Below are 14,463 nucleotides of genomic sequence, written 5' to 3'. Positions count from 1 at the left end.
CCTCATTTCCCTGCTTTTTAAAATTTAACATGAACAAACAGGGAGATTTTAAATTATATCTTCTTCACCATTTTTAAATTATATGATGGTCTAATATATTTTCAAAGTTCCTCATGCAAAATAATAAGACACTTTTGTCAGTTAAATATTGATTTATTGTATGGGAATTAATATACATTATTCACGTTTCTTTTTTTAAATTTTAATTTAGTCATTGCATTTAATGATTTAATAATTAGTCTATTTTATATTAACCACTATTATTCTGATGAAGTGGAGAAAATTATGTTTATTTTATGTTTTCTTAAAACTAACTCTGTTTTAAGTCTTCAGTCTTTCCATTTTCTTACTTTTGTATCTTGGGACTTACCTAAGCAGAAAATGATTTGCATTACAAAAACAAAATGTATTTATCTATAAGCTCATTTTTAAATCTGGAAGTGTTTGGGAATGTAAATGTGCGTAGACAAGTCTGCTGGGAGCTGACACATGTTTCAGAAAATCTAATGCTTCTACACCTGGGAAAAGAGGCAAAACATCTCATTGCAGTTTTCAAGGCACGTTATTTTCCATTTTGCATTTCCAGAAGGGACGTATGGGTAGAAGATGACATTGTTTCTTATCCATAGAGGTCCTATTTTCCCCCGATGATGTCCAGAATGAAGGAGAAAATGGAGTCAACTTTTAGAGTCCACCAGGGCCTGATCTCCTACGATTCTTCCACCCAGCCCCTCACGCTCTTTGAAATTTGCTTTCTCCACCTCTGACGTGGAGGGAAAGACTTGGATCATGATTTGAAGGTTTAGCCATTTTTGTGATTCAGAAATAGTGAGGATGCCTTATAAATGGATTCTGGATGCAAAAAAATGGAGACATTAAGAAAACTGCATTCTCATTATAGAGATGCTTCACATTATACATCTCGTTAGGCTCTAATTATAGATGTTTACTGTGATGGGTTGAGCAAATTAATTTAACTTCTTGAACGCTTGTTTCTCAATGTATCAAATTAAGACATCCTAACCCAATTCCTACCTCAGAGGGATGGTTTTGAGGGGAAAGGAGATACCCGATGCAAAAGCAATTTTAGCTTTGGAAAGTGCTTTATGCCACAGGGTATCATGATGATGGACTCGCCACTACAGAGGAGGGGCAGAGGAACTTGCCTTCCTCACCCTCTTTTACTCCGGGGGCGCTCTTGTGCCTCGACATTGCCCTCAAAGCAGAATTCTTTCTTACAGGGAGGAGGCTACAGAAGTGCTCAGTGCCTTTTAATGCCAACATAAGACCTTTAATAAAACAAATAGAAATGTTTCAAAGACTGATAATAGTCTGACCATCACATATCCCTGTAATAAAATAATGGTGATTGCCTCTCACGTATTGTAGGAGGTTGGTCCCTTAATACTGATTCCACTTTAACTTCAGAAATTGACGAGGCAAAAACAACCTAACACGAAGAAAGTTTCTTCTTGGAAGAAAATTATTCAGCCACGTTGGTGGGGCTCGGCTCCCTCCTTTCCCAACCCGGTGAGTCAGAAGAGGCCGTATGCCACCAGGAATATCCTCTTGGGCATGTTTGCTATCTGTTTTTCCAGCTTACTTCTTGACAGTTTGGTCACTGAAATAATATGTCACATGAGTAAAATAAAAATCATATATGATGACACAGTTCTGTTCAACATCAGCCCATTGTCTACCCTCTAGAATAGGGTTAGCAAGTCTATGGCGTATTTGTCATTAGTGGACTTCACTTTTCCCCAATTTAAGCACTTTTTCTTTTTTTCTATCTCCTTCTGTCTCTTCTTTCTATCTTCCTGATTTCTATCCCTCCTTCTCCCATTCTCAACCAACATCCCCTACCTTCTGCCCCCAACCCCCTTTCTCTCATTGTTCCTCTCCCTGGTGTATGCGCGTTGTCCCGCCTCACCTTTTCTGCCATCCTGGCCACTCCTGTCTTTGTGGGGATGTTGTCCTTCTCCCGCAGGACATGGGGCCCCAGTGATCCCGGATTACCAGGAAATCCAGGGTCAGGGGAATTTCAGATTCTTTTAGAATGGGCCGTTGAAGTGGGCTAGCAATGACACGAGAGGGAAACAAAATGTGGCTAACGGAGAGACTGTTCATTGAAACAGATTTAACACAGATGTGTGTGTCTCGGTCAGAATTACATGTGCATTTAGCTCTTGCCAGAAGAATGTTTTGCATAATGGAAAAGGCAGGCAGATCTACACCTGCCTCCTCGACACTGTGCTCAGCAGGCCACTTTGGCTCCTGATGTAGCTATACAAATATTTTTTCATCTGAAATAGCACAGAATTCCCCCAATATTCAGATTCTACCTGCTTCATAGTGAGTCAGATAAGTAGAGAAAATGCTGTTTCCAACTCTGGACAGAGACATGATACATGATCCTCAACCTGGGACTGTGTGTTCTGTCTTAGGTGCCAGATCACGTTCCCTGTGCTCTAAGTAGGTTCAGTGTGGTCTGCTTGTGCCTGTTCTTTTACTGTTTACATCACACCTTTTGCCTTAGAATGTAGACTCCTAGTTCAGCAATGCCCAGTCTTTGTTTCGTGGTATCCCAGAGCACATTCAGTAATCTCATGAGAAATGCGCTAAACATGATTTTTGTCACTTGGTTATTTATAGCACACAATAGAGGTAGGATTCCTGCAGATGAAGTAAATATAATAAAAAACAAGAATGACTAAAACAGAAAATAAGGTCACATCCTTTAAATTCAGCATCAAAGAATATTGGAGTTTGATGTAATCTCAGAGATAACTGGATTATATCAGAACTTCTTATTTAAAAGATGGACAAACAGCCTCCAACTACGGAATGTCTAACAGTGGAATCCAGTGCCTGAGAACATACAGGAATTGGCAGAACTGTGGCTTCATCCCAAGCATCCGTATCCCAAATTCAGGGATTCTTGGCATTTTTCTGAGACCGTTTAATCAGTTCTCAAGAGAGGCAGTTGAATTATATGATTTCTGAGGCATCGTCTAGATCCAACATTCTGTCAGCAGTGCTGTTTGCTTCTCCCAGGTCTCGGACTATCTGCATGCTTTATTCCATCAGGTCTGAATCTCCAGTTAAAGACTTATTGGCACCTGTCTCTGTCTTCCAGAGACACGACCAGAGAGCTAACATGTTTAGAAATTTAGAAAGAACTTTCTTAAAAAATTAGTCTAGGTCTTATTATGGTAACTAGCAGGGTTTTGTCAAATGAGGATTCACTCGAAATGTCACATGGCACTTTGGAGTAGAGCGGGCAGACGGAATAATTTGAAACCAAGTGAAACGCTGAAGATGTGAGCTCCCAACCCTGGGAATCACGGCCTTAGCTCCCAGGGACGGTGTCTGCATCTGCTGGCATGGCGTGAAAGGGCTCCTTCTGGAAAAGGGCTGAAGGGCTGAAGGGTGGGAAGGAGGAGAGCAAGAAGAGAAGGATGAACAAGAAACATGAAAAGGGAAGATTGAGGTCACAAAATATCATATGTAAATAATTTAGCCTCCTTTCTATTTTTACAAGATAACCAAGTTCCACACTAGACAAAAAAATGTGAAATATGAGTTAAAAACCTACACCAATCAACACAACGTTCAGAGGCCTGTGGTATTATCCTAACGAGACTTGTGTTTTTCTTCTTCTTTTGTTGAATAGGATTTTTCTTATTTATTATTTTCTATTGGTATATAATAGTTGTACATATTTTTGGGTTAGATGTGATGTTTTCATACCTGTATACAATGTGTAATGATGAAATCAGAGGAATTGGAGTATCCATCACCTCAAACATTTATCTTTTCTTTGGGTTTGGAACATTACAATTCTTCTAGCTATTCTGAAATATACACAAAGTTAGTTATTGTATATTTATAGTTCCCTACAATTTCCCTGCCGTACTGGTGAACACTGGAACTTCTTCCTGCTAACTGTATTTTTGTGACCCTTAAGCCACATCTCTTCATTCTCACCCCTTCCTTTCCTTCCCAGCCTCTGGTGGCCACCATCCCACTCTCTGCCTCCATGAGATCCATAGTTTTTACCTCCCACATATCAGAGGGAACGTGCAACATTTGTCGTTCTGTGCCTGGCTTATTTCACTTAGCGCAAGGACCTCCAGCTCCACCCATGTTGCTGCAAATGACAGGACTTCACTCTGTTAATGGCCCAAAGTATTCCTTTGTGTATACACACCACATTCCCTGTATCTGTTCATCTGTTGCTGGACACTTAGGTTGATTCCGTATCTTAGCTCTTGTAAGGAAATTTGCTGATGATAATGAGAGAAGCCCAACCTAACTGACATAGCGTCACTTCTCAGGCATTTTCATGACATGGGTATCAAAATAAATTATAGTTATATGTTGGATGGAACTGGAGAGCATTATCCTAAGTGAAGTATCTCAGGAGTGGAGAAACAAACACCAGCTAATTGAAGGCACACATGGGCACGAACAGATGTAAAGGTCATTGGAAATCAAGAAGGGGGAGTGGGGAGGAGGGGGAAGAAACACCTACGTGCTGGTTACGGTGAAGACTATTCTGGTGACGGGCACACTCAAAGCCCTGACTTAAGCATTATAAAAGGTATCCATGCAACAAAAACATTTGCACTCCTTAATATTTTGAAACAACAAGAAAACAATAAATTATGGTTATATTATACACTGGGGTAAACCGACATAGCCGCTGACAGCAAAATCAACTCCCTGGTGGCTGCAGCCAACTCAGGCCTCAGGCACCACTAGAGCAATCCAGGCCTGGTTGAAACCCATTTGTGACTCTACAGAGAGACAAATCACACTGGAGGGACAGTCCATTCCAGTCAGTCCACTTGCTAATTGAAGAACTTTTTTACTAATGGATGACATATAAAACATTCTTTAGGAAGAATTATTCTTAAACAGCATTACAAATGGCTGGAAAGGTATAGGGCTTTTTGTTTGCCCATCTGCAATATAGGGGTATGAGGTATAAGGTGTGTGTCTAACAGATTTGTGATGACTAGAAATCATATAAGTGATGCCCTCATTAACCAGCTTCATGCATGGAAGGCATTGTATGCTGTGGTTGTTGCTGTTACTCTTATTATAACTGAAGTTTTACTTCCCAAACGAGACTATTTCCTTCTTTGTTTTCCTCTCTAGAGAAATAAAATAAATTTAAGTGTTAGAAATTTCCATTTCCCAATCTAAGTCTCTTAATATACTCACGTGAAGAATTTTTGGAAAATCTTGACTCCTGTTTCACTCCACCACCACAGTGAGAAGTCTACATTCTTTTCCCCACCCTTTTGCCTCCTTCCTTCATTCTCTTCTTCCCCTTTCTCCTGTTTCTCACGTCTTGTTTTTTCCCTACTGAATTTCATATTCTTCAACACTACCTATGAAATAAAAAATTCTACAAAACATTTAATTGTTGTTAAGTGTCAAACACATAGTTTTGAATATAATTTTAATTTAATTTTGCCCCAAACAAAATAGGCCAATGACTTGGAAGAAAGAGGTTTTTCAGTATGCATAGCCCCTTCTGTAAATTTAAAACTTTAATTTTAAATTTAGAGTAAACCTGTCCCTCAACCCCAGATTACTTTTTTTATATGGAGAGATACCAGGATTAGATAAGAAGTTCTATGGTAAAATATTGAGAAACAATTCCAGCCTCGCACTTGGGAAAACAGTGCACCCTCTGACGAGAGGGGATGGGCTTCTTCTAATGTTTGACGTAAACCCTGTAAACTTGGATTAATTGCTGACCCGGGGGATGTGGGAACCTATTATTAATGAAAAGCCTTCTTTTAACCTAGCCTCACCTCCACCCCCAAGTACTTAAGAAGTGCGCTGCTCCACCGTTGCCTTACTAAGGCTTGACTCAGCTACTCTGAGGTAGGATCTTAGATTTTCATGGAAAACAGAGACAAAATTACCCAAATACTCGATGTTTCTTCAGGCATCACTCTGTAACTAGAAGGCCACACTGCTGTGACCTTATCTGTTATGACCGAGGCATGGTCTTTTCAAGAGTAAGAAGGATAAATACATGTAGTTAGTCTTTGGCAACCAGACAATTCGAAAAAGACACCGGGGCTGGAAACATGGGAAGCTCAGGGAAATCTGGTAATAGCTTGGGAACGGTGTGAATGGATTTACTGAAGAGGAAAAGGGCGTGTAAGAGCTGATGGCTGGAAGAGTGTGCTTAGTATTCATTATGAGGAATTTTCAGGCACTAATGGGTAGGGGCCAAAGGTGTATGTTATTAATAGAGAAGCATGGATTGTCCTATGAATATTTTTAAGTATTAAAATTTTAATTATAATTTAAAATGATCAAATTATAATTTAGGTAATTAATAACCATTTAATTATTGTTAATTGCCTTCTTTGTATCTAGGTAGGCAAGTGACATTTTCTGCATGCTTGAAAAGAGATCAAAATGTTAGATGTTTTCTTTTTTCCTTTTTCCTTTCATTCTTATCCCCCTCTTCTTTTTCTTACTCCATAAGACATACACATGTGCATTGAGATAAAACCTTTTTTTCGATAAATGGTAACATTCCTTAAAGAAATCCCCTGGAAGCTCTCCTAGCATGGTATATAAAAGCCTGTTGGGCTGAGTAAGTGAAGCAAACTTAGACTGCAGAGTGCAATAATGAACACATTGGATTTGCAGCTGCAGGTCTCTGCTTCTCACCTTCTGCCACCAGTGCTGGTCTTATGTAATTGTCCTTCCCCCTCAGCCTCCACTTCCTTCTCTGTGGCATTGGCAGGGTGGGCCAGATGGCTCATCCGCCAGATCTTTGATTGCTGTTTGCCGCCACACAACCTGAACCCACTGCCCAGAAGTGCATCTGTGGATCAGAAAGTGACCCTCCTTCTGGCAGCTGGTAGCTTGGAATTTAGACCCTTTACCCAATACTCCAGGAACCCAAGCATACTTATTTTTTTCTGGTCCACTGATGATTTCCTTGGCACTGCTGTCTAGGTAAGTTAGCCTCTGGCATCAGAACTCATGCTCTTCCTACTGAACTAACGCCTGGCACATAAATGTTCAATAAATGTTACCTACATGCCTTTATAGTGATAGTTTTTAAAAAGTAAGGAGGGGCTCTTTTATCTTTTTTATGCTTAATTGTCCACTTTGAAAATTTCCAAATGGTCTGTGGAGACGGTGAGGGAAAGTAGAAGATTGGTTCTCTTTGTGCCGAGGAAGCCAGTGGCCATGTGGATGAACACAGCAGGTGGGGGGTGTCTATGCGAATTAGAGATGTGGTGAAGGAAAGGAGACAAATCCACATCATTGGCACTAAATTGCCACAGATGGGACATAACATTTTGTTATTTAAATCTGCGGCAATGTCCAGATGGGTCTCTTATCTATAAATGTAGACAAGGAGCACAGGTACAGCAGGTGTAGGTGAAAGGACAGGAAATACAGTGGTCACAGCCTACAGTAGCTACAAAAATTTACTAGCAGTAATTCATATTACTAATATTGCTTTCAAGATTATAAACCTGCCAGATATGTCTTTCTTAAGCAACTGTTGCAGCATGTAACTTTCTCACTGAGGCAACTCACATTTACGCCCTGTGTCCAGGTACTTTGCGTCGGGGTCTCTCAGCCTTGGCTTTCCAGACTGCTCCGCTCCACACTCCTCAGCCCTCAGGTGCCCTTGCCGCAGGTAGACCCCCTTGTCCCTCCCCTCCATCACCCCACCAGCCCCTCTGGTTCCCGCTTTCAAGCCTTTTCTGACATGGCTTACACACCTGACACCTTATTCTAAGACCGATTTCCAGCTCCACTACTCACTGCTTATTCTCACTGAACTGACGTCAGTCTCCTCTTGGTTCTTGTCACATATGCAGCCATTTTCACAGCAGTGAGCGCTCAGTGCTCTTTAAATAATTTGTGCTTTAAGGTTACCTCAGTCTCTAGCCCTAGGGTGAGGGAAAGAATTCCGACATATAGTCGTCCCCCTTACGTTAGCTTTTGTCTTCTGTGGTTTCAGTTACCTGTGATCAGACACAGTCTGAAAATATTAAATGGAAAATTCTAGAAATAATTTATAATTCATAAGTTTTAAATTGCAAGCCCCTCTGAGTGGTGTGACGAAATCTTGCACTGTCCCCCTGGCACAAGAGTCAGGATCACTTCTGATGAGCAACTTGACTGCCTCAGAAAGGACGCCGGCAACTTATTGCTCCCAGCTCTAGTCAAGCTGGATTCCTGGGAAGGGTGTCGGAACGGACTGGTCTGAGCTCTTCTCCCTGGCAGAATACCATCTGATCTCTCTGGGAGTCTCGGCATACAATCTGCCGTGAGGGTCACCAACTGGGCCTGGATTTCTGTGGCTTCTCCCAGAACAACTCCAGGTCTGCTGTCCTGAAACTACAGCTTCTCCTGCTGGGCGCCCTGCAGAGACCCTCCCTGTTCCTTTCACCTCTTCTCTCCATGTGGCAGAACACAGATGGCATAAAAGCCTCTTCCCAAACCCACCCGTCCCTTCCCCTGCAGCCCGGAACGTGCAGACGTCAGACATGCAGAGCCCCTGCCCGAGTGTCCTCCCCTCCCTGGCTCCATGCCCTGCCCTGCCAGGCAGGTGCGTGCTAACCAGGGTGAGGCCATAAGTGGTCCTGGAGGTCAGAGTGTTCTGGGTGAGGGTATGGTCTGTCCTAAGGTTCAGGATATTCTAGGTTATATTCAAACAAATTCTGGGGACTGGGCATTCTCTGCTTTGAATGGCAGAAAGGCCTGAAGGTGAGATTATGCAGATAGAAGGGCTTTTTTTTTTTTTAAAGACTCTAATTGGTGAGGAAAATAGGAGAAAAAATGAGGGCCTTGAGCAGTGGGGGATGATGATAGTGGAGGAAAGGCTAACTGAGGGGAATGGAATCCGTGATCTTGTATGTCTGGAATCCGTGATCTTGTACGTGTGAGCGAACCAAACCACGCAGTACATTAAGCAACGGTCTCAACTCTAATGTTAAAATTAGATGCTGGGAACTGATTACAAAAGAAATAACTCATAAAATATCGTGCTGTTTATAATGCAGATATTAATATCATTGCTTACTTACATGCCCAATAGCATATGGAGCAACATTAATGATGCGTTTGAACATGTGTTACATCTCATCCTAAATATTTGATTCAATGAAATGAACAAATTGCTTCTTTGTGGCAGCCTTGTAGTGTGCTGCTCCTTAGCAAGGTCGGTTCCCCAAACACACACACGCACACTCACACACTCACACACGCCCCCGCCATACACACACCACACCACAAACACTTTCACATACACACACGCAGACATATTCACAGATGAACACACCACACACACATACATACACAACGCTCACACTCACAAGCAACCTGGATATAATTTGTGGCTCACGGAGACTGCGGTTATATGAAAATAAAGATGTCTAAAGTAATCCTTTCTCTCTTTTAGCTTTGTGCTCTACTCTCCCAGGACCTACTCTAAGGCAAGACCTAGGAGTTGGGAAAGTTTTCATTTCTTAATCGAAAAGGTTTGAGACAACAGAGTGATTTACTTCCTCTTTTAAACACCACGGGAGGTGCAGTCTGCATATTTATATGAAACAAAATGCTCTGGTCGGTGTTTTGATCGCCAAGTAACTGGTTATTTTCTTAGGTAGTTTTCACTTGTCAGCGTGGCTATTTCAGTCCCTCAAAGTCTATTTTTGAAGGGATTATTATAAACCGATTTGATACTACAGTAATTAATATATAAAACCCATAATGCATCTAGGTGAAAACAATAGATGATTGACCAAAATAAAGTTATTGTCTATCTGCATTAATATTTTAATTTTCCCAAATGTGCACTTAGGTGATGATCAGGGAAACCAATTTGCTGGGGAGTACTTACCTACATGATGAGAGCGATGTGCACTGTCTGGGGAATGGACACGCTTGAAGCTCAGACTCGGGGGGATGGGGGGGACATGGGAAATATATATAACCTGAACTTCTGTACCCCCATAATAAGCTGAAATAAAAAAATATTTTAATTTTCAACCAGTAAATGGGATTTTGGTTGTAATATCTTTAAACACAGTCTCTTGACCTGTAACGCAGAGCTGTGGCCACCTCAAGAAAACCTTCCACATATTAAAAAAGGCAAATGTAGCTAACTTTTATCAAGCTAGTCAAAAATTAATATTTAATGCTCAGGTATTTGTTTTTTTGCTTTTTACTTTTTCCCTTTGGAATTTTACTCATTTCTGTGGAATATTACTTGTAATATACCTCCATCTTTGATGAACACTGAGAAGAAAATGGTCTCTCTATTGCTCCTATTACTTCTGCTTCAACATAAGGGGATATATTAATATTCCTTCTTAATGCTTCAGGGATTATACATTTGACTGTTGTGGAACTAAAAGATCTGGGTATACTCACAGTACTGATGTCCAGAACATTTTACAGAAATGTGCTTCTTTAGCAATCTTGTCACTGAAATGGGGCAAGGAACACTGTGATAGTAAAAGTGAACTCTTTATCCCTAAATATCCTGAACATGTCAAAGAAGCACATTTACATTTACATACTCAAGAATAAAAAGCATAAGAATTTATTCCCTTTAGTTCAAGGGAGTTTTAATCCTGCTGTGTTTTTTCCCTCTAAATTCAGAACTTTCTTTACCATCTGTAGTTATGTTTGCTTGTAAACACGAAGGATCAGTAACATCGTAGAGAAATAAACGTAGAGAGAAAAAACCCAACCAGCAATGGATTCCTAGGATAATATAACACCATAGTAAGTTCAGAATGCCTCTCTATCAGAGAAACTTTGTTAATGTTTTGGCTGAACAATAACTTAAGAGAGGATTGGGTCATCCTTGAATGATATAATGCAGTACTTAGTCATAAAATTTTAGCAGAATCCATGGTGTCCACCAGAAAGATCACCATGATGCTGAACCTGAAGCCCTGCTTTAGAAGCAGAGTTCCTCCTGGTGGTCCTCATTCAAGATTTATGACCCCCAGATTACCCTCTGAGGACAGACTCAAGTGCTTAAAGCGATCCACGCCTAACGCACGAGCTCCTTTTGCAGCACAGCATCCAACGACAAGACCGTGTGGACCCTGACCCTCAAATGAAGTAAGCAGTATTGCCTTGAAGTTCTGAACTTTCACAAAGCTGCTTGGTAATAACAGCAGCCAAAAAAGTTAAAGGTATCTAGATTTATGTACTTTATAGCTATTTTCTATCCTTTTTTTTTTTTTTTTTTTTTTTTTTTTGCAACAGGCTCTGTCACCAAGGCTGGAATGCAGTGGTGTGATCCTAGCTCACTGTAACCTCCAACTCCAGGGCTCAAGCGATCCTCCTGCCCCGGCCTCCCTATCATTGCAGTGAGACTACAGGCATGCAGCACCACACCCAGCTATTTTTTAAAAAAGTTTTTGGTAGAGATGAGGTGTCACTATGTGACCTAGGTTGGTCTTGAATTCCTGGCCTCAAGGGATCCTCCCACCTCAGCCTCCCAAAGTGCTGAGCCACCATGCCCAGCCTCAATTTCTAAAGTCACAAGTGGATGTTTGTCTATGAACTTAACAATGTAACCATCTTAACGGCAGAGAGCAATTTAAATTCAATCAACCCATGAATATTTACTGCAAGATAAAATGAGGAATAAAGCAGTTACCACCCTCAGGGAACTTTCAGTGTAAAGTGGTAAGATTATAAAATGTATACAGAAGATGGTTCAAAATAAAAGTAAAGCAGATTACAAAAATGGCACCGTATGAATTATTACACTTACATCTCATATCTAGCCTATCGAGCATGGAACTATGATGACCTTTCACAGACGATGAAATTGAGTTAGTTTAGAGACTAATGTATCTATCCAGTGTCATAATGATCATTAATGATTGAAACCAGGATTCGAATCACTCTGAAGTTGATGGTCTTTCTTTTATACCTAACTGCTTCTGACATAGTATCCTGGCAGGCCCTTCCTAAATACCAGGTTATTAATTAACTCACCAGTTCTCTGCCTTTCCAGTCCCAGGAGCTACCATGCGACATGGACGTGGAGGCTGTTCTCCGGAACTCTACTGACTTCGTCCTCATGGGCCTCATCACCCACCCTGTGTTCCCTGGGATTATCTTTGCAGTTGTCTTCTCCATTTTTGTGGTGGCTGTGACAGCCAACGTGGTCATGATCCTGCTCATCCATGTGGACTCCCGCCTGCACACGCCCATGTACTTCCTGCTTAGTCAGCTGTCCATCATGGACACTGTGTACATCTGCGTCACTGTCCCCAAGATGCTCCAAGACCTGCTGTCCAAGGAAAAGACCATCTCCTTCCTGGGCTGTGCGCTGCAGATCTTCCTCTACCTGACCCTGATCGGGGGGGAGTTCTTCCTGCTGGGCCTCATGGCCTATGACCGGTACGTGGCTGTGTGCAGCCCCCTGCGGTACCCTCTGCTCATGAACCGCAGGATTTGCCTGCTCATGGCGGTGGGCTCCTGGGTTGGTGGGTCCTTGGACGGATTCATGCTGACGCCCGTCACCATGAGTTTCCCCTACTGTGGGTCCCGAGAGATCAATCACTTCTTCTGCGAGATCCCAGCCGTGCTGAAGCTGTCGTGCGTAGACACGTCGCTCTACGAGACCCTGATGTATGCTTGCTGCGTGCTGATGCTGCTCATCCCCGTGTCCATCATCTGCGTCTCCTACGCGCGCATCCTGCTCACCGTCCACCGCATGCGCTCTGCGGGGGGCCGGCGCCGCGCCTTTGCCACGTGCTCCTCCCACGTCCTGGTGGTGAGCATTTTCTACGGCGCGGCCTTCTACACCAACGTGCTGCCCCACTCCTACCACACGCCAGAGAAAGACAAAGTTGTGTCCGCCTTCTACACCATCCTCACCCCCATGCTCAACCCGCTCATCTACAGCTTGAGGAATAAAGACGTCGCTGCAGCTCTGAGCAGAGTGCTGGGGAGGCGCGCCTGCTCCCCGAGAGTCAGCGTGGGCACTGTGTCCGCGAAGCGCTAGGGGACCGCATGCGCACGTCCGTGGTGCCACAGCAATGCCGCGGCCTTGGTTCTGGAGACTACTCAGCGTCATATTAAGAATTCAGAATCATCAATAGGCAAAATCATCCTGTTGCGACATTATTTAAGTATTATGGTCGATGGCAGCAGACATCTCTGTGTTTCCCAACTTGCTTGTCTGGATTCACGGGCAAACATTTCCAGACGGCACTCTCAGTCCAGTAGCACTAGGAATCGTCCCAAGCAGGGGCCGCGCGTGCCTTTAAAGTGCCCTGAATAGATGCTTGTGTGTATTCCATGTGCTCATGCGTCCTTTGTATCCGTACTGCTGTCCGAATTTTGAATGGAAATTGCAAGGAAATTTGCTACGTCCTTGAGGATTTACTGTCAAGCATTCAATGCAAGTAAAATACTTTCTAATGTTGGTACTGTAGCAGTTTTATTTAGGAAACTTTTGTGAAAATGACATGATTGTATCTTGAGTCACGTAATCTTAGTCACATTTTTTGAATGTCTTTATTTTCTTACCTCTGAAATTACATTTAAATTCTTACCATGTCTTTATTCACTTGGAGGCTAATATGTGCCTGGATATTAATAAACATTGATTGATTGATTGAAAATTAACTTTGTCATTAAAACTGTAACATTGCCACAAACCTACAAAACTTCCATTTATGCTTTAATAAAGTGGTAATAGATAAATGCACAATGAATAAAACAAGATATTTCATTAGCTAACTTAGCTCCTAGGGTTAAGTTGTTTAATTTTCTTACTTTCAACCTCTTTATTGGTATGCTGGCAGGCAAATTTTTCTTTTTTTTTATTTAGTTGGGGTTAGGCGTGGTGTTTTGATAGGTGTGCAACTTTGATAGAATACTGACTAAACAAAGACCACCCGGACCCTTCCATCATGCATTATTTTACCTTTAAATTTTTCTTTTGTGTAAGGTCGTGAAATATGACAAAAGAGAATTTCTGATTGACTTGCTGTTTATTTTCTCCATCAAATATGAATTTTCGAAAATGCTGGACAAATTTTGAGTGGTTATACAGTTGACAAAGACTAAGTTAAGGTTACTCAGTCTTAAGTTATTCTAATTTCGATACAGAGATAGAAGGAAAAAGGTTTCCTTGATTGATGCTGACTTAGGCAAAGAATATTCCCTTCAATATGCTAATCACTAGGTTGGTTTTGCCTCAAAAGATTATTAATAATCTGATCTTTACCCTGAAATCAAACAAACAAATAGAAAACAGATAGAAGAAAGGCCTGGAGAGATGCATTTCTTCAAGTATAGGAACAGACCAGGATTCGTTTGTGAACCAGCCTCACTGTTATTTCAATTCAGTTCCAGCTCCTTTTAATCTCCTTGTATGTCTAGTCCCTGCCCTTCCTCCTGCCTTAGCTGGGACCTCCT

At 41.8% G+C, this 14,463-nt stretch overlaps 1 protein-coding gene across 1 annotated transcript; it reads left to right on the top strand.

Annotated features, from left to right (window-relative positions):
- The first annotated feature begins 12,067 nt into the window (after window positions 1-12,067).
- LOC138382911 (olfactory receptor 2T2) lies at window positions 12,068-13,042 on the top strand. Its single transcript, XM_069467522.1, has one exon. The coding sequence runs from the start codon at window positions 12,068-12,070 to the stop codon at window positions 13,040-13,042; it is 975 nt and encodes a 324-aa protein (XP_069323623.1).
- The last annotated feature ends 1,421 nt before the right edge of the window (window positions 13,043-14,463 follow it).

Source organism: Eulemur rufifrons, chromosome 4 (genome assembly GCF_041146395.1).
Source record: "Eulemur rufifrons isolate Redbay chromosome 4, OSU_ERuf_1, whole genome shotgun sequence".
Taxonomy (NCBI): domain Eukaryota; kingdom Metazoa; phylum Chordata; class Mammalia; order Primates; family Lemuridae; genus Eulemur; species Eulemur rufifrons.
Note: the sequence above shows the minus strand (reverse complement) of the source record. Positions and strands in the feature narration are given on the sequence as shown.